A 20,914-nucleotide genomic window follows, 5' to 3' on the forward strand; every position below is an offset into this window, starting at 1 on the left:
ATAATAGTAAAATATATTATATAATTTGTATTATTGTTAAATGACTAAGAGTGAATAAGAGACTAAGAGTGAATAAGAGTGACTAATTGTTATTCTTCTTCTTCTTCTTCCTCTTCTTCTTATTCTTCTTATTACAGTGTCTTTTTAGTTTCTGTAACTGATTAATCGCAGGGAAACCTTGAGAGGATACACCACAGCATAGGTTTAACACAGAGTTTCTCTCTCTCTCTTTCTCTCTCTTTCTGTCTTGGTGGTCTTTGGCGACACCTGCTGGTAAGGACTGATTACAACGCATCATACAAACAGGGCTGAAACACACGCTCTAGTTGGGATAGTAAGATTCTAACTGTAGTTCTCTCAGGTTAAAGAGTAGTCAGGAATCTCTGGTGTAGTGACCTGTCTCAACGGAACACGCAGCATCATCAGTCCTTAGGCACTGTTACTATGACATCACAATAGAACATGCTTCATGTTGTGTGATGTCAGGACATTCTTACATTCAGGCCTCAAAATCTCAGTATTCTTCAGTTCGCATGCAGTGTTTCAACAAGCAATGTACAACAGTTAGCCTATATATTTTACTATTCACCATTTTTACTTATAATTATCTTTTCTTCATGCTATTATTTCTCTGACTACGGTATGTAACCTAATTCAAGATCATATGCTTTCAAGATATCTAAAAATGGTTTGTTTATGGAGTAATCAAGCCTTGACATGATTCAGGAGAAAATACATTAACATGGAAATAGCAAAATAAGAGAAAAAAAAATCTTTTACAAAATGTAAGAGGAATGTATATTTCTGATGACAGTATAAGGGTTGTAAGTTGCATTCGCAGCATATGCCGTAATCTTAATCATTTGACAGCTAAACTAATGTATATGGAATGACTTTGTTTTGCTTGTGGCCTGACTTAATACGATGCCTCTATCTACATGTTTCAGTTCAGGAAAGGGGCAATGTTAGGCCTTGGGACACCCACATGTGGGGCATACCAGTCACTTTGTGAGCTCAAGGTTGGTGTAGTGATCTTTGGCAAAAGAAAATGCTTTTATAAATGCAGTTTTTAATGGCTATACTGTATGCTTCCAGAAATATTGCAAAATGTTAAAATAGCCTTACATAACCTATGATTATCACAACAGAGCAGTGTGGTAGTGGTGGTAGGCTAGTGGTAGTGTGTATTGTTACCAGTCCATCACTGTTACCTGTCCTGTCTTGCACTTTATGTCAGTCTGTAAAATGGCAGTCCTGTGTATGTCTATGTCCTTCCATGGTATAGAGAGAAAACGTAAATACATTTTCCTTGTATGACTTGTGCATATGAAGAAAGTGACAATAAACTTGACTTGACTTCCTAAAGGATCAAAAATGCTTTAACAACGCCACCCTCATCTCCTTTCCTGTAACACCCAGGTCCATGACATCCCCCAGCTGCAGCGCTCTATGAGCTTGCCACTTATATTCGATGGCAAAGTGGAGAGGTCCCAACATCCCTCCCTTGCTCCTTCTCGTTCCCCTTCCTGCCAGTCCATTGTGACTGCATCCCTGTGCACTGATGCCGTCCCCGTCGTGCCTGTGTGCACATGCCGGTGCTACCGAAAGCCCATCTCTGCCCTTTATCCAACTTTGGGCTGGGCCATCACCCCCCTGGATATGGATGACCGGGAGAGCGAGATCAGCATCAGGGAGAGAATCAAAAAGCACACAGACAAAGAGATGCTGTTCCTGCAGGAGGGGAGCTTGAGGAAAGCACTGAAACATGGACGCCTAAAGGAAATGCACGAGGGGAGGCTGGCTGAGCTGATCAGGGAGAGGCTGGAGGGGCACAGGGTGAGAGCTTGGAGGGCAAGATACAGATGGAAATGGCAGGTGCGGCAGATGTGGAGGACAACTTGGAGGCAGGAAACGAGGAGGCGGGAGAACGAGAGGAAGAGAGAGGAGAAGGAGAGGAAGAGAGAGGAGAAGGAGAGGAAGAGAGAGGAGAATGAGAGGAAGAAAGATGAGAAGGAGAAGAGGCGTCAGGAGAGAAAGGCAGCGCCTAGCAGGTGGAGGAGAGTTTTGGGCGTCGTCTGTGAGGTGTTGACCTGCTGCAAGCGGAGAGAGGAGGAGAGAGATGAGGGAGAGCAGCAGCAGGAGGAGGAGGAGAGATGAGGGAGAGCAGCAGGAGGAGAGATGAGGAGGAGGAGGAGGAGGAGGAGGAGGAGGAGGAGAGATGGGGGAGAGCAGCAGGAGGAGGAGGAGGAGGAGGAGGAGGAGGAGGAGGAGGAGGAGGAGGAGGAGGAGAGAGATGGGGGAGAGCAGCAGGAGGAGGAGGAGGAGGAGGAGGAGGAGGAGGAGAGAGATGAGGGAGAGCAGCAGCAGCAGGAGGAGGAGAGAGATGGGGGAGAGCAGCAGGAGGAGGAGGAGAGAGATGGGGGAGAGCAGCAGGAGGAGGAGGAGAGAGAGCAGCAGCAGGAGGAGGAGGAGGAGAGAGATGAGGGAGAGCAGCAGTAGGAGGAGGAGAGAGATGAGGGAGAGCAGCAGGAGGAGGAGGAGGAGGAGAGAGATGAGGGAGAGCAGCAGGAGGAGGAGGAGAGAGATGAGGGAGAGCAGCAGGAGGAGGAGAAGGCAGGACAGCAGCAGTAGACCAGGAGATGAGACCAGACCAGACCACAAGGCAAGCACTTCTTATTTGTCTTACATCCACTGCATAGGATCTGTAAGAATAATGTAATGCGAAATAAAAAAACATAGCCCATAGCCCTTCAAAATGTATGTCTCTGATTTCTCATGAACTCACTGAGCTATGTTGTCTTAAAGGTGCACTGTGTAACATTTTTAGTAGTTTATTTCTAGAATTCATGCTGCTCATTCACAAATGTTACCCTTTTCATGAATACTTAACACCACCATCAAATTCGAAATATTCATTTGACTGAGAATATTGCGGTTTTCATCCATGAAAAGGGGGATCTTCTCCATGGGCCGCCATTTTGAATTTCCAGAAATAGACATTTTTAGCACCAAAAATTACTGCATTTTGGTCATACTAGTAAATATTAGTCTATTACCCAGTAAATATTCATATAAAGATCAAATTTGGAAATGGCAAGCCCACTTTCAATGAGTAGCATAGCTGCAATACCTACTCCGGCCACCATCCTAGTGCCCCTTTAAGGTGATATAGTACTGTATTGATGATGTACACTTTTTTGTGTCTCCATTATAGGTTGGGTCTATCCTCTCCAGATCCCTCCCTTCTGCCGTCTGTCTTCTTCAGCACCCCACAGCCCTCATCGTCACCCCCTGCTACCCAACCTCCACCACCCAACACACCCACACACACGCACACACAAACACCCAGACGAAAACACCCGCATACTCTCTCTCTCTCTCTCTCTCACACACACACACACACACACACACACACACACACACACACACACACACACACACACACACACACACACACACACACACACACACACACACACACACGCACGCACGCACACAGACACAGACACAGACACTTTTATTTGGATTAGGGCAGCATTAGAGATCCAAATAGTGCTGGAAGCAAACTTCAGCAATCAGTAAGGACATTTCATAGCAGTCGGTAAGGACTGATTAGAATCATGAAGTCCTATGTGTTACATTACAGTACACTGGTGTAAAATAATAGGCCTTGGTCAGAATTGACAGTTAGATTTAGGCTTCTTGGGGGTAACGATGGTAGGCTACCTCCTCCGCCCGATTGCTAGACCAATTATTGCAGAAACTGTGCAGTATTTAGCAAGCTTTTTGAATTGACTTTTAAGTAGGCTATTTTGACTATTAAGTAGGCTACACAGAGCTACGGCCCACGCAAAGTGCGCCTATGAACGCGTCCCAGGCTGCCAAATACGAGCATAATATCTCTACAATTAAATCCTTGATTTGCCTCTACATCAATGAGTGGATGGTACATCAGAATCTTGGAGTGGTAACAGGTGTCAGTCAAAGGAACAACTTGCTTCCACAAAGATAGCCTACTTCTTATTTTCAAGATCTATGATGGTGATGTCAGGTGTATTTGGAATACTGCTGATAGGGGTGTTATCATTACTATTGCTGAACTGCTCCATTTTTACAGTGCAGTGAGTGTGCATTGTTATTGAAAGTCCCTGCACTTCACACTAACACACACGCACGCACGCACGCACGCAGGCATGCACACACACACACACACACACACACCTGCACTTTTTACAATAATAAAAAAATGTGCTGTGTGAACTCTGCCTGTTAAGAGTTTTTTTTCCCACGATGGAGAACCACTATGTCAGGGATATTTATGAAATAAAATGATGTTCAGATTTCTGAAATAAATTAACTAGGCCTGCAGTTTATGTACGTACGTATATGTAAAAACATACAACAACAAAAGGTGTAGGAATTAACTTACTAATTTTACTTTTCAACTCATCAGTATTGACACAGTAGAAAGTCAGAGTGGGTCAGGGCTGTACATGCTGGATGATGTATGAGCTATGTGAGCCTTGATAAGTGAACATACACTTTTACTATCTCTGCTACCCTACAGGGTATCTGAACATTGTTGTTGGGCACAACACAGGCCGTCAGGCAGATTACAGTTTTTCTCAATTGGTTTTGTACATTTCTCACAACAGAAAAATGATTCTCAAAAGTCTTTGTTCAATTGTGACTTCCTGGTGTTACCTGTGCACATGGTCAAATCAGTTTCTCATTGTTTTCGGCATATAGCAAATGCTCTCGTCCACCATGCCATGGCTGTGTACAATTCTCAGTGATTTCGTACATTATCAATTGCTTTTGTCATATCACTCAAAAAGCTTTGTCACTGAATGCATGAAACTATCTCAATCTTATCTGATCAATGTAATATAAAACTGAATTTATAACATTTCCCATCCAATCTAAACAACATTTCACTTCAGAAAAGATCCTCAAGAGTGTACTATTCAATTGACAACATGAGAAATTGATTTGACTAGCTTGTCCATACACTATGACACCATGACTAACCATTCTGCTGGCGCTGATACGTTCATTGACACAAAAACTTGGTTTTTGAAAGCCAAATAAGGGTTTTGAGCAAGACACTCGGTTTTGCAGGTTATCCACTGTGTTTTGCCATTTGTTAAAGCTGTTTTGAGAATGAATATTATGTTTTGCAAATTGCGAGAGAGATCCGTGAAATGTACAAAACCAATTGAGAAATACTGTAAAATAATATCAGTCTTCGCATGTCTTGCTGCTATCACTATTTCCACATGCTGAAATATGCCTTAAACCATGGGTGTCAAACTCAAATTGACTGAAGGCCAACATAAAAATCTGGGAAGATGTTGTGAGCCGAACTCAATATATATATATTTTTTAAATTGACTAAAATTTTACATGCACTTTACACAAAAAGTTCAAAGTTCAAAGTTCAAAGTACTTTATTTGCCATTTGTGCATAAACTAGTAGTCCAGGCACATAGGAACTCTTGTGCAGCACCTCTGAGTCAATAAATAGAATTAAATAGAAAATAGGAAGACAAAATACATTAAAAAGTGATAAAAATCAAAGAGGTCAAAATAATAATAAAAAAAGGTGGATCAAATGTTCTTTTTTGCCATCAGTCTCACTGTTGCTGGGAAGAAACTGTTGAAAAACCTTGCCTTTCTGGTAGGAATGCTGTCCGCTCTACTGTGTCTCAGTTTGTATGTGCAGTTCTTGTGTTTGAGCAGAGAGTTAGCTGGATGAAGTGGGTCTTTAATGATTCTCTCTGCTCTCCTATGGCTGCGCTGCACATATATGGAGTCCATGGAGGGAAGTGCTGTGCCTATAATCCTCTCTGCAGTCTTGATTATTCGTTGCAAAGACTTCCTTTCAGCCTGAGTGATGTTGCCATACCAGACAGTGATGCCTGTTGTGAGGATGCTCTCTACAAGTCCTCTGTAGGCCTGGGTAAGAGGGCGGTAGTTCAGTCCAGCCTTCCTAAGCATCCTAATAAAGTACAGCCTTTGCTGGGCTTTTTTCACGATGGATGTGGTGTTCAGACTCCAGCTCAGGTTTGATGTTACTTGCATGCCTAGGAATTTATGACTTTCTGCCCTCACCACCTCTGTCCCTTTAATGTGCAGAGGCTGTAGGGGTGGAGGATGTTTTCTAAAGTCCACTATAATTTCCCTCGTCTTGTCTGTGTTGAGGATGAGGTCGTTTGTCTCCCCATAGTCAATGATGTAATTCACAACAGACCTGTATCCTGACTCGTCCCCTTCTTTAATGAGCCCCAGGATGGTAGTGTCATCAGCATATTTGATGATGATGGTGTTGTCATGGCTTGAGAGAAGGTCATGGGTATACAGTGTGAAGAGTTTAGGACTGAGGCAGCATCCTTGTGGAGATCCCGTACTGACTGTGAGCTCAGAGGACACTCGCCCCCCCATTCTCACCACCTGTGGTCTCTCTATAAGGAAGTCCAGTATCCAATTACAGGTGGGAGTTGGGAGGCCAAGGACTGTCAGTTTCTCAATCAGCCTGCCTGGGTGGATGGTGTTGAAGGCAGAACTGTAGTCCAGGAAAAGCATTCTGACATACTCTCCAGGTGCTCCAGTGTGTGGTGTAAAGCTATTGCTACTGCATCATCCACTGATCGGTTGGGACGGTAGGCAAACTGAAAGGGGTCAGTAGTGTCCTGGACTGTATAATTTATATGGGCTAAATACACACACTCTTATCCATCATATATGGTAGTTCAAATGTGCACATAGTGGTGCATATGAGTGTGAGCTGTTTCATTGGCCTGGGCCCGCACATACTCCTGTGACACACCAAATTTCATGCTAAAGTCTTGATGTGTATTTGGTCCAACTGTAATACACATTTGAAATGATGTCGCGGGCCAAATAAAATGACTCCGCGGGCCAGAGTTTGACCTGCCCTAAACGTATGGTTTTGGTACAGACATGTCACCAATGTGTGAGGAACTGATGTGATGGTAACTGGTAACAAGGTACATTCTAGATAGCCGGTACATCTATTACTGTATTATAATTTATTTTCTATTTGTATTGGTCGCTATCCAACAAACTTAAATTAATCAACCTATATAGATGGTGAATGTTGATTCTTGATTCCAACTAAACCTTCAATATGAACTAAACTATGTAGAGTTCAATATAAGAAATTTGTGTAATGAAATGTGTTGTTTTATTTGCCTGTAAACAAGCGTGATTGTGACATTTGAGGACTTTCTGTGATATATGAAATTGAAAGCCAATAATAAGAATAGAAGCTTCAAAAAGTTTAGCTCACATTTTTTAATAACATGGCACAATTTACATAACACAAGTTTAAATGAGGAGCATGCTGAAGATTCAGTCGCTTCACCTTTTGCGTGGCTTTGTACATGATCTAGAAAGAACTTCATTTTTTTTTACATACATGATAAACAGCAAAAAAAGTTTTTTGTTAACAATCTCTTTGCAATACGCATTGACTAATCACTACTGCTCCTGTGAACATTTTTTTTAAATGTTTAATTAAAAAAACACTGCACAACATCTGAATCTCACAGAGTTTTGAAGCGCACAACTAAGCCACCCTGTGGACTTCTAAAATAGATCTCCGCCTGTTTTAAAAACCAACTAGTCCACACTTTAGACTTCTAGCTTTTTTGTCTTTTTTTGTTTTAGTTTTGTAAATACAACAGCTTAGGATAGCACTTTAACAGACTGTTAGACCAACGGGAACTACTTTTTTTCCATTGTTGCCAGACACCTACTTTACACTCTTTCGCGCTGAGGGAAAAAAGGTGTTTGTTTTGGTGGTGTTTCGATTTGCATTCCCTCCACAACACAACAAGATGTAGCCCATAGGAAATATTCTCTATGATGCACTCGGTGGTTGAAGACGAATGAATTAAAAAATATAAATAGACCTCTATAAATCATAATCATAAAGATTGTCAGCACAAAAAAACAAGTCCAAGAAGAAACATGATTTGAATATTCTTTTGTGCACAAGTTTGCTTTCTCAACTTCACGGGATGTCCAGGTTGTGGAGAGAGTGCAGAGAACAGAGGGTGTACAGTCAAGGTGAGAGAGAGAGAGAGAGAGAGAGAGAGAGAGAGAGAGAGAGAGAGAGAGAGAGAGAGAGAGAGAGAGAGAGAGAGAGAGAGAGAGAGAGAGAGAGAGAGAGAGTAAAGAGAGATCCCACGTGTTGCATAGTTGTAGAGCTATGTAGTGGACTGGACAGAGGGCTGTGGAGGACATGGACTATCTGACTGTCTCAGGAAGGACCATGTCTGTTCCCATGGAAACATGATACCAGCGACGGCCATTGCTGATCAAAAAAGAAGCCCCAGCGTGGAACACAACAGAACATTCTGCACTTCAGTCATCATCACATCCTTTTACTGTATGTACATTTTTTTGTTCAAAGTAAAGCTTTCATAACACCCTTTTTGCATATTTTTTGCACCATGATTTGAGAGCTGTGAAGATTGAGCACGTTGAACAATACACATTGTTATCTACACATTTTTTGTCACCTTTTCTGTAATTGAAGCAGCTGTACATTCCCACGAAAAAAAGTGTTTGAGGAGGATGGGAGAACATTGTTCCCTTGTCTGTCCCTTGTCTGACCAAAAACTCTCTCAGTCTTGAACTCTTTTTTTTTTTGGAGCAGGTGTCTGTACAAACGCAGAAAGTACACACAAAAAGCAGGAGCAAATAGGATAAAGTGTATGCAAAAAATCTCAGCTGTTTAAGTCAATTGTCCGGTATTTTGTAGAGGATTGTCCCCTCCCCCCCATTGTTTACAAAACGAAACAGAAAAAAAGGGGGAAAAAGGTCACGTAAGTAAGTTAGCCTCTGTCTCCCGGTTGAAATTCAATATACACAGGTATGATACAGTCTCATTAGTCTGTCTGTCTGTCTGTCTGTGTCTGCCCGGGGCTTAAGTGCTTGCTTTGAGTTCCATAATAATAGTCTGTCAGGCACAGATCTCAGGGCACGTGTGTGCATGTGTGAGTGTGTGCGTGTCTGTGTGTGTGTGTGTGTCTCTACATGTGTGTACACTTTCATCGTGCCTCGATGTCCTTGTGTGTGTGCGAGGGCGGTCTGTCTCTGAGGTCCGTGCCCAAGGGGGTAGTCCGTCGGGGGGAGCCGGGCCGCGCGCCACCCAGCGAGGAGATGAGGGGCGGGGGGGCGCTGAGCGAGGCCGTGGGAGGGGTCTTGTTGAGGAGGCCGTTCTGGTGGTGCGCGGCTGCTGCTGCTGCGGCTGCATTCGCTGCTGCAGCCGCGGCGGCTGCGGGGCTAACGCGGGGGTAGTGCATGATGGGTAATCCAGGACCCATGAGGCCTGGGTGGGCCAGGTGCGGGTGGTGGGAGTCCAAGGCCGGATGGTGCACGGGCGGAGGGTGGAGTCTGGCGGCGGTCGCCGCGGCCACCGCCGCCGCGTGCTCGTAGTCCTCACGGAGCGCGTGCAGACGCTCGCGCTCGTCCATCTGCCGCTCGTGGTCCCGCCTCTGCTCCAGGCTCAGCCCCGCCGCGGCTGCCGCCGCCGCCACCGCCGCCGCGTGCGTCTCCCGGTTGAAGTCGTGCGGCTCGCGGTCCCGGTACGACCTCTCGGCCTCGTAGAGCCGCGGCCCGGCGAGTCGGTGCAGCGGGTCGTTGCGCAGCAGCAGGTCCCTGGCCAGAGGGTGGTCCCTCCGGTGGATGTCCAGGCCCCGGTACGGGTCCCGCATGGGGTCCCAGTGGAAGGCCGGGTAGGGGAAGCGCTCGGCCCCCGGGATGGGGCTAATGCCCATGAAGGGCCCCACCATGCGAGTCCTGTCCAGGCCGGCGATGCTGTTCATGGGGTGCACGCCGGCCATGCCCATGGGTAAGGGCACGGAGGACGCAGGGTGCAGCTGGGGCATGGGCGGCGCTCCCGGCTGGGCTTGCGTGTGCGGAGGCTGGTGGGGGTGTGAGTGTGACGGTGGTGGAGGAGGAGGTGGTGGTGCAGGGTGGTGGTGATGGTGGTCAGGCGTCCTCTCCCGACTTCCTCCTCCTCCACCACCTCCTACTTCCTGCTCCTCCTTGCGCTCCTCCTTCACCTTCACCTCCTGGTTCTTCTTCTGCGCCTCCACAGCGTACAGCGCCTCCGCTTTCTTCTCCATGATCTCCCGCTGGGTCAGGCCGCCGTTGACGCGGTCCAGGGGTCCACCGACGACCCCCACCACACCGCCTCCGTGCCGGTGCATGTACGGGGAGGTGGTGACCCGGCCCACGGGCTTCTCCTCCGTGGACATGCGGCCGTCGTGGATGATGGGCGTGGGCTCCTTATCGCCGCCCTGGTGGTGGGGGTGGTGTGGGTGGTGGTGGTGATGGTTGTTGTGGTTGTGGTGGTTCTCCTTAAGCTTGTGCTCCTCCAGCCCACCTCCTCCTCCGCCTCCTCCAACTCCTCCTGAGTCTTTCCAGGAGTCGCGGTGGTCGCGCTCCCTCTCGCGTTCGCGTTCCCTTTCCCTTTCCCTCTCCCTCTCGCGCTCTTTCTCCTTATCCTTGTCCTTGTCGCGGAGGTCCGAGGTGGGGGGCTGGTGGTTGTTCCTGGGAGGCTCCGGCGGCCGGTTGTGGCCCAGCAGGGTGAGGGGGTTGACGGGGATGGGCGACGGGTGGCTGGGATGGCGCTTCTCTACACTGTCCCTGGAGGAAAAGAGAGGTAAAATATGCAAAATTGGTAAATGGTGTTGCACTGGTATTACATGGCATTAACTATTGTTACACTGTAATAGTGAACCATTAAAATAATGTGTCAACAAATATGCATATCATATTGTATCATGAGGTAATTCAAGTTGGAGGAGATGGTGTATGACAACAAACACAGCATTAATGGTAAAAGCACACGTAGCCCTAAAATGATATTAACAATTTTCTTCTATCTCCCAGGTAACAGGGTTTATAGGTTATATGTTGCTGGCAAGTCAGTGATTTATTTTTTCCCGTCCATGACATGAAATGAGTGGGGAGAGAGAGATGAGGCAGAGTTGGGACATGACTCAAACCGGACTTCTACATTGGCATGCAAGCCCAAATGTGGGGGGATTAGTGCGCTGAGTCACAGCACCCCTCATATTATAACATGTTTTATCGCGGGATTAGTGCACCCCTCATATTATAACATGTTTTATCGGCCTAATAATTTATCATTAATGATGCATCAGCATGTAACATGTTTTTTTACACTGCAACACTCATGGTCATATGCAGTGCTTGAAGTGGAAAAAAAGAGGTACAGGAACCCTAATTGTCCGAAAATACCATCCAAAAAGAAGTGCAGGAACCCTGATTTTCTCATCATACCAAATCAGTACAAGTCCCATTTTTGTTGGCCTATTTCCGGCACACATTTTGAAAAACTTGTTTTGAACTTATAAAACGCGGGGCACGAAATAAGTTCATGCCGGAACACTGATGATGAAAATTATGAGGACCACCACTTCAAGCACTGGTCATATGACAAAAAAAGTCTGTTGTTCGGCGTTCGCCTACCTGTCCTTGTCATCCTTGCTTGCAGACGAGTCGCGTTTGTTGTCCGACTCGCGGTCCCTGTCCCTGTCTCGGTCCCGCTCGTGAGAGCTGGCCGAGGCGCTGCGTTCCGAGTCTCCGGCGGGCTTGATCCAGGGGGGCGGCGTGGGGAAAGACGGCGGCGTACGATGAAGCCTGTTCCAGGGCTCCTGACCAGCAGCTCCGAAGGACGGCTGTCCGTTTGGCGCCTCCTTGTGGCCGAAGACTGAGTTGGACGCTGCTGAGGAAGATGGGGGGAGAATTTTCGTTTGTTTGTTTTAGTTTATTGGCAAATAATGTTTTATTTAAAATTATTTAAAACACAAGCAATTAAATTTGCGATTACAATTGCATGTATATTACATTTTCATGAAAAAACAAAAAAAATGCAAATCAAATGTTTTTTTACATCAATACATGCAAGGGCGCCGGAAGGAGTTTTAAAGTGGTGGTGCTTTTTTTCTTAATTCTTTATTTCTAAACAATGTTACTGCTGCTGCACTCCACACATTTATCCGCAGCAAAATTGAAAAGGCCTCATTTTGGGAGCCCAAAAGTGGGGATGCCAATGCACCAATGCATCCCCCTTTCCGGCACCTATGAATACATGTCATTAAGTTTACTGTAAAACATGCAAGGGGTTGATAAGGGCCTATTCTAAGCCAGGCCCCCATGGGAGGAGACAGGGAGCTTCGATGTGTTACAGGAGACTTACTGAGTAGAAACTTACTGAGGGCGGGGTTGCCGAGGCCACCGAAGGCTGCTGTGCTTAGTGCTCCCAGACCTCCAAACGTAGGCGCCCGACCAAACGGCTCTGCAGCAGAGGAAGAATAGAGGGGGAAAACATGATTTTCATGCTGACAACATGCACACACGCATGCACGCCTGCACACACACACACACACACACACACAAATCCATGTGCATGCAAGCCACCATATACTCAATATATGTCAACACATGAAAGAAAAAATACCAATTAATACCAAATACATTTTGTATCTTGCAGCCAAGTTCAATATGCGGTCTCTTTTCTGGGTAACCCTTGGTGAGGTGTAGTGTGTAAGCCTTACGGTAAGGTGTAAGGTGCAGTGTGTGAGGGCGGGCGGCAGGGTTGACTTACGCGGCGTACCTAGGTGTGGCGCCGGGGTCAGGAAGTTGCCATGGTGATGAGGCGGGTGGCCAAATGGTGTGGCTGAGGGGTGTGTGGCACCTGAGAGAGAGAGAGAGAGAGAGAGAGAGAGAGAGAGAGAGAGAGAGAGAGAGAGAGAGAGAGAGAGAGAGAGAGAGAGAGAGAGAGAGAGAGAGAGAGAGAAATCATTCCATGAACATGGACCGATAGAAGAATGCTTCTCTTGGTCATTTTCTCTTTCCTTTAGCCATGTGAGTGTGTGCTTGCCACACCAACCAAACTTGAATTTGAATCAAAATGTCAACAAGTTCTCTGCAACGAATGTACCCGGCCCTTCACTAGTTTGTATTCACACAACACAAAGACACATGCACGCACGCACGCATGCACGCACGCACACGCGCGCACGCACGCACGCACGCACGCACGCACGCACACGCGCGCACGCACGCACGCACGCACGCACACACACACACACGCACACGCACACGCACACGCACTCACTCACACATACATATACACATACACATACACACACTCTCTCACACACACATACGCACGTACGCACGCACGCACACACACGTCATTATCCAGGCAGACAGGCGAGCAGTACAGGGAGGGAGGCAGGACAGAGGGAAGGCATCAGCCTTGACAGACGTGTCAGTTCTGCCATGCCAGGCACCTAATGATGCACCGGGGGAGGGGGAGAATGATGGAGGAGGAGGAGGAGGAGGAGGAGGAGGAGGAGGAGGATGTGTGTGTGTGTGTGTGTGTGTGTGTGTGTGTGTGTGTGTGTGTGTGTGTGTGTGTGTGAGTGTGTGTGTGTGTGTGTGTGTGTGTGTGTGAGTTGAGTGTCTCTCTATGGCTGTGTGTGTGAATGTGTGTGCATGTGCACTTTTGTGTGTGCGCGCTTGTGTGTGTGCATGCGTGTGTGTGTATATGTGTGTGACTGAGCAGCAGGAAAACCTGCCCTGCATTCAGATGAGATAAAAAGCCCAATCACTGCACTACAGCAAGGTGGGACAATAGGCTGAAGCAGAGACGAGGGGTAGGCTGTTTGGCAGGGCTATTTCCCATAGTTATCCCATAGTAATGGCCAATCATTACAGCACACTGATGCCAATCTGCCATCACTGTCATTCAACGCCGGATGGATGGAGCAGAAAGTTGTTTAGATAATGGCCAGGGACAATGACACTGAATCTTTTGTTCAGCATGAGGACAAAAAAATAATGCTTGTGTGTGCGTGTGTGTGTGTGTGTGTGTGTGTGTGTGTGTGTGTTAGGGGTGGGTATTGGCAAAGGGTTCACGATTCGATGCGCATCACGATACACATGCCACGATGCGATTCTATCACGATGCATTGCGATTCATGTACTACTGTGATGCATTGCGATATTTACTTCAGTAAATGTGTAAAATACAGCTTATTTGTCAATTGCTGTGTAGCTTTCATAAGTCAGTTCATTCTATTTAAGCATTTTATCATCTGGGAGAGAGCTTACATCACAACAGAAATATTACCTACTCCCTACTGAACAAAATCAACCCGTGGCAAATAGAATTTTATTGTTATCAAATAATCAATTGTCATGAATCCATGCAGTATATTGAGAAAATAAGTATCACGATACCTTGTCATGAATCGATGCATTGTATTGTGAAAGTAAGTATTGCGATGCATCGATTCGACGATTATTTTGCACACCCCTAGTGCGTGTGTGCGTGTGTGTGTGTGTGTATGTGTGTGTGTGTGTGTGTGTGTGTGTGTGTGTGTGTGTGTGTGTGTGTGTGTGTGTGTGTGTGTGTGTGTGTGTGTGTGTGTGTGGTGAACATGATGCCAACAGAACAATTGATGGAGACTCTGTGACTGGACTGAAACATGGTCATCTCCGCCCTGGTAAGGATTATTATCAGTATACAACAATGATTGTATGGTCTATTATTCAGTTTGCTCTTTGTGTTTCACAGGAGCAAAAAAAAAAGAAAAAAAGAATACACACTTTTTTTCAAGTACACCCTACTTCCTTTTACACAAATTATATAAAAATGCAGTATATCATTTGATAATGTAGAATACACCATACAGTAGCCTATACGTACATTGGCATTTACTGTACGGTGTTAATTTGGCCTACTGTTACGGATAAGGTGTGATGTTCTCTGTTGTGCTTGGACACAATAGTTAGATTTTGATAAATTGGAAAATATTATGTATTTGTGGCAAAAAATATTGTCTTGTCTTGCACTTTAATGTCTTTTCTGTCTTGTCTAGGGACAGATTGTGGGGGTGGTGGATGGATATATGAAGAGCAATTTTATCAAATTTTGAGAAATTGAAAATGTGCTGCTGTTGTGTTTCTAAGCCAATACAACACCAGTTAAGTCTGTGATTAGATATTTGATGTGGAAATATCAGATATCAACTCAGCTCCACTTGCCCTGATAAGGTCTTCACATTTCACTTACACTAAATGGCCTTTACTGCGTTTTGGAAAATAGGATGGTTAAAATGGGTTAAATGGCTTTTACTGTGCTTTGGAAAATAGCTCTTCATACAGTATAGTATGGTGAATTCAGGTAAATTGGGACACTTTGGGCCATTCACTTACGGTATATGCGAAAAAGTGGCCCAATTAACCTGAATATCCATAGACCTGCACTCACCTGCGGCTGAGAAGAGTGTGGCGGGGCGTGCCAGGTCGTGGGGGTGGTGGATGGCTCCGAACAGGCTGGGCCCCTGCGGCCGCGTCAGGAACTCCGGCTTCAGCCCAAAGTCCAGCTTGTGCGGGTCGGCCTGCATCTGCTGCTGGAAGAGGACACAACCACACATAACAGGACCATGTCAGACAAGCCAAAACACTAGGACTGTGATATCCCAATATGGACATAACACACCTGTCAACCACACAGGACCTTGTCAGAGAAAGTCAAATCACTATCACTGTTATATCCCCCTATGGACATAACATACCTGAAGCACGTTTGCATTGAGGCCAACCCCAGACAGGACCATATCATTAAAGTCAAGTCACTATGATTGTTGTAATCCCCTATGGACATTTACTTGTTGCACCTTTGGATTGATAACACAACCATTCCGGGTAAGTCAAGTCACTTTTACTGCTATATCCCCCTGTGGACATAGCATATTTGTTGCACCTTTGCATTGAGGCCACCACTAGACAGGACCATGTGAGAAAAGGCAAGTCACTATTACTGCTATATCCCTCTATGGACATTTACATGTTGCACCATTGCATTGATAGCACAATCATACAGGACCATGTCCGAAAAGTCAAGTCACTATGACTGTTATATCCCCTATGGGCATAACATACCTTTGCATTGAGGCCATTACCACACAGGACCATGTCAGAGAAGTCAAGTGACCATTACTATTATATCCCCCTATGGACCAACCACACAGGACCATGTCAGAGAAGTCAAATCACTATTACCTTTGGACCCTATGGACACAACCACACAAGACAATGTCATAGAAGTCAAATCACTATTACTGTTATATCCCCCTATGGACCAACCACACAGGACCATGTCAGAAAAGTCAAGTCACTATGACTGTTATAATCCCCTATGGATATTTATCTGTTGCACCTTTACCGTAATACATTGAAGCCACCACCAGACAAGACCATGTCAGAAAGCCAAGTCACTATTACTGTTACCCCCCATGTGGACATAACATACCTGTTGCACCTTTGAAATGAGGCCAAAAATAAACTTTATTATTTAAAATGCAACGTTTCGATCACACTGGATCTTCATCAGGCATATGAAAAAAATATGCCTGATGAAGATCCAGTGTGATCGAAACGTTGCATTTTAAATAATAAAGTTTATTTTTGGAGCTTATCGGCAGTGTGCAGACCTACCTTTTTCAACTATCTGATTTTTTTTGTCTGGCACCTGCAACAAGTGTTTTTGGATGTGCGCACCCTACCCAAAACTACCTTTGAAATGAGGCCACAACCATACATGACCATGTCAGAAAAGTCAAGTGACTTTTACTGTTATAAACCCCTATAGACATTTACCTGTTGCACATTTGCATTAAGACCACAACCATACAGCACAGAAAAGCCAAGTAACTATGACAGTTACGTATATGCCCTTATTGGCATAACATACCTATTGTACTTTTGCATTGATACCACAACCAGCCAAGTCACTATTACACCCCCTTATGGACATAACATAGTATCTGTTGCAGACATTCACCTTTTGCACCTTTGCATTGAGGCCACGACCAGAAAGGACCATGTCAGAAAAGCCAAGTCTCTATAGCCCGATTCGCATGGGATAAATATTACCTATGGACCTCTGGTAATTTGCAATTACCCCCGGACCTCTGTGATTTTCGTGGCGCATTCGGACGGGATTAATAAACGTCATTGCACAGACATTACAAGGGGGTGCAGACGGCGCGCCTATGTGAAATTACCCCAGGACGTCTGTGTTTCGCCGAAATACAGTAAGTAATTCGCAGAATTATTACCTCACATGGCACATTCGCACAGGACTAAAAACTCAGACATTCTCCGTAATTATTCCGAATTACCGGGGGTCCATAGGTAATAAAAGTCCCGTCCGAATCGGGCTTATTACTGTACCCTTAGAGCCCCCTGGACATTCACCTTTTGCACCTTTGCATTGAGGCCACGACCAGAAAGGACCATGTCAGAAAAGCCAAGTCTCTATCGGGATTCTTATCTCTTCCTCTGACATCTGCCCTCATAGTTGCACTAACAATGGCAACATTTAAATAATACAACGCAAACAGCTGTATACAACAATCCCACCACTCCAAACAATGGCACAGATAATCTAAAAAGACTATCTTTGAGCATTCCAGACAAAACACAACAAACCACAACAGTCCTCTACCATCTTTCCAACAGTAGCTCTTCCGTGTATTCTTCTCTGCATCTTTCATGCATTCTGAAGACCATCCCACCTTTTTGTACTGATCTGTTACAAATGTGTTGATCACAAATGGCTGGATGTTACTAGGCACATTTCCTTAAAGGGACACTGTGCAAGAAATGGTCAAAAAAGGTACTGCAACTATGCTGCTCATTGAAACTGGGCTGCCTATTGCCAAATTTGATCTTTACATGAAAGTTTACCAAGTAATAAACAAATATTTTCTAATGTGGTCCAAGTACAGTCATTTTTGCAGCTAAAAATGGCTATATTTTTGGAAATTCAAAATGGCGGACCATGGAGAAGATCCCCCTTGTCATGTATGAAATGGGCAATTTTTCCAGTCAAAGTGAATACTTAGAATTTGATGGTGTTGGTAAGCATTCATGAAAAAGGTTAGTGAATTAGTGAATGGGCAGCATGAATTCTGGAAATAAAAAACTAAAAATCTCACACAGCGTCCCTTTAAACCACAGCTGCCCTGTAAACCACCATATACAAATTAGCAATCAGTTCCGTAACAAATGTGGCACTTCACAAATGAGTGAATATTGGTACAGCTGCGAAAACCTTAGTACCCTGTATACCACAGTACAAAATGTGTTAAGAGTTTTACACCTTCTGTACCACTGATCCATAATCAGTTCATTTGACAAGATGTGATAGGAAATGGCTGGATGTTGTTGGACAAAGCAGTGCAGCCTGCTTTTGTTCTGTTAGTATGGAGGAGACTGAGCAAGCCAGCTGGGTTCCCAACAGTCCCCACATTGCAGCCCACTTGGAATTTTCACTAATGTTCGGGGCCCACCTCTGGTCCAATAAACAATACAAACTCAAATGAACAGTCATCCACAAAACTGCAACAAATATGACTTCAATTTATTTTAGAAAATGATTTCAGGGCCCACTTGGAATACCTTCGGGGCCCACCTGTGGGGCCCCGGCCCACAGTTTGAGAATCGCCGGTCTAGTGTGTTGAGGCAAGTAAGTGGCTGTGTGGTGTGAAACGCCAGACACACTGGGGTCAGGGGTCAGCTGTTATCTGTCAACAACACGGCCGGCCGAACCGGCACTTACCGGAGGGCTGAGAGCCATCGATCGATACAACACCTTTATGAACACTTCACAATGCCTCACTGAGAGGAGCCAGACACGCACGCACGCACGCACGCACACACACACGCACACACACACACACACATCAGTGAGTGTGGGTCAGAGAAGGTGGAGGATAACTGGATAACAGCATCTCACCCCTGGGTCATATTTACACCCATCGCTTTTGTCCAGAGAAAACAACACGGCTGTGAAGGTTTTTTTCAGCATTTAGACTGACAGATGGGAAGACAGACAGAGAAATACACAGGCAGAGAGACGCACGCACACACGCACGTGTACACACACACGCACGCACGCACGCACGCACGCACGCACGCACGCGCACACACACACACACACACACACACACACACACACACACACACACACACACACACACAGAGGGGGGAAAGTGTTGAATGAGGACTCACCTTGACCTTCTGCTGATGATGGTATATCTGCCAGGCGATGTGGACGTGCATGGCACACCATTTCCCCGGTTTCTGTGGAGAGACAGACGCGATGCAAACAACACATCAGCTGCAGCCACACACAAAAACCAATACTCACTACCAACTGCCAAACGTAAACTCAACCATATGGCCTTAATACAGTAACATTGTGCAGTGGTGGCTCAGGTATTAGAGGAGCCTGTTCAGCAACCAGAAGTTTGCAAGTTCGAGCCCCGCTCTGCCTGATCCCATCGATGTGTCCTTGAGCAAGATACTTAACCCCAAAACTGCTCCTGGTGCCACAACCACTGGTATGTGAGTGTGGATGGATGAATGTGAGGCATATAATGTAAAGCGCTTTGAGTAATCGAAAGAGTGGAAAGGTGCTTAATAAATGCAGTTCATTTATTGCAGTACCATTTACAAAGTGACTGGCCGCCATGAGAAATAACCCGACTATAAATCTCAATGTAACACACAGCAATGACTGACAGCAAATATGACTGACAGGTGAAGACTTCCCATTCATTAGACCCGGGACTGTGTTTTTTTTTTTTTTTTGCAAAAAAACTTTATGATTCAAATTTCTGTCTGTGTCACGCCCACCTACAAACAACTCGCAATGCAGATGCTGTGGCGCAGCAGCACTGAAGGTAACTGCCCTCTATTTTGATGGACATCAAGGTGGGAGTGTGGAGAGTGCTATTCTTTTCTTTTTTTCCTCTTCCCTCCATTTTCCTTCCTTTCCCAGCTGCTAATTAAAAACGGTGCTGTGCGGAGAGATCACATGATGGCTCCGCAGAGGAATAAGCGTGTAATGAGGTTTCTCTGAGCCATCGCACCCTCCCTCCCTCGCCAACGCTTTCTCCTCTCCTCTCCTCTCCTCTCCTCTCCTCTTCCTCTCCAACGCTGTCTCTTCTCCTCTCCTCACTTCCCCTCCTCTCCTCTCCTCTCCTCTCCAACGCTGTCTCCTCTCCAACGCTTTCTCCTCTCCTCTCCTCTCCTCTCCAACGCTGTCTCCTCTCCTCTCCTCTCTTCCCCTCCTCTCCTCTCCTCTTTTCTATTCCCTCCTTTCACACCCCTTTTCCTACCCTATCTCCTCTCCTCTTTTCTATTCTCTCCTTTCCCACCCTGTCTCCCATCTTCTCCTCTTCCTCTCCAACACTCTCTCTCTCACCTTCTCTCCATCCCACACCACCTCATCTCTTCTCTTCTTCTCTCACACTCTCCCTCCTTTATCTGCTCTCCCCTATCTCTTTCCCCCCTTTCCTCTTCTGTCTCTCATTGCACCTTCCCTCTTTCTCTACCTCTTCTCTTGTTTGTCTCTCTCTCTTTGTATTCGCCTTTACCAATTTTCCTCTTGTATCCTGTCCAGCCTGTTTAGAAGCTTATCCCTGGCACCCTCTCACTCTCTTCCCCTTTCACTCTCTCTCTCTCTCTCTCTCTCTCTCTCTCTCTCTCTCTCTCTCTCTCTCTCTCTCTCTCTCTCTCTCTCTCTCTCTCTGCCCTGCTTCCCATTCTCTTCTTTCTGTTCTCTGTTCCCCCTGTATCCGGCCCAGGCTGTTAGAGAAGCTGATAATAAAGCACTTACCCTGAGAATGGGCCTGAATGGGTCCGTCAACTGGAGAAGTCGAGGAAGACAGGCAGGCAGGCAGGCAGGCAGACGGAGGGGTGGAGAGGGTGATGAAGAGTTAAAAGGGAGGATTGGGGGAGAGGTAAAAAGACAGGACAGGGTGAA

General features: G+C 45.8%; 2 protein-coding genes across 17 annotated transcripts in view; one reads left to right on the forward strand and one right to left on the reverse strand.

The window, feature by feature from the left end:
- The first annotated feature begins 564 nt into the window (after positions 1-564).
- Positions 565-2,164, forward strand: LOC134452117 (golgin subfamily A member 6-like protein 22). The gene is made up of 3 exons (XM_063202480.1): positions 565-640; positions 948-1,019; positions 1,420-2,164. Exons 2-3 carry the CDS (start codon positions 963-965, stop codon positions 2,155-2,157), a joined length of 795 nt encoding a protein of 264 aa, XP_063058550.1. The 5' UTR covers positions 565-640; positions 948-962; the 3' UTR covers positions 2,158-2,164.
- A 5,149-nt stretch (positions 2,165-7,313) lies between these two features.
- auts2a (activator of transcription and developmental regulator AUTS2 a) overlaps positions 7,314-20,914 on the reverse strand; it is a 596,658-nt gene continuing 583,057 nt past the window's right edge. For 7 of the 16 annotated variants that reach the window (XM_063203279.1, XM_063203282.1, XM_063203270.1 and 4 more), the window contains 7 exons: positions 20,768-20,797; positions 19,156-19,227; positions 15,347-15,488; positions 12,671-12,760; positions 12,263-12,361; positions 11,533-11,788; positions 7,314-10,683 (listed from right to left, as the gene is read on the reverse strand). In XM_063203279.1, the coding sequence (XP_063059349.1) occupies positions 9,081-10,683; positions 11,533-11,788; positions 12,263-12,361; positions 12,671-12,760; positions 15,347-15,488; positions 19,156-19,227; positions 20,768-20,797 (2,292 nt within the window). In that variant the 3' untranslated portion in view covers positions 7,314-9,080. The remainder of the gene's footprint in view (positions 10,684-11,532; positions 11,789-12,262; positions 12,362-12,670; positions 12,761-15,346; positions 15,489-19,155; positions 19,228-20,767; positions 20,798-20,914) is intronic. The other 9 variants (XM_063203283.1, XM_063203280.1, XM_063203281.1 and 6 more) reach the window with 8 other exon arrangements.

Source organism: Engraulis encrasicolus, chromosome 7, assembly GCF_034702125.1.
Source record: "Engraulis encrasicolus isolate BLACKSEA-1 chromosome 7, IST_EnEncr_1.0, whole genome shotgun sequence".
Classification (NCBI taxonomy): domain Eukaryota; kingdom Metazoa; phylum Chordata; class Actinopteri; order Clupeiformes; family Engraulidae; genus Engraulis; species Engraulis encrasicolus.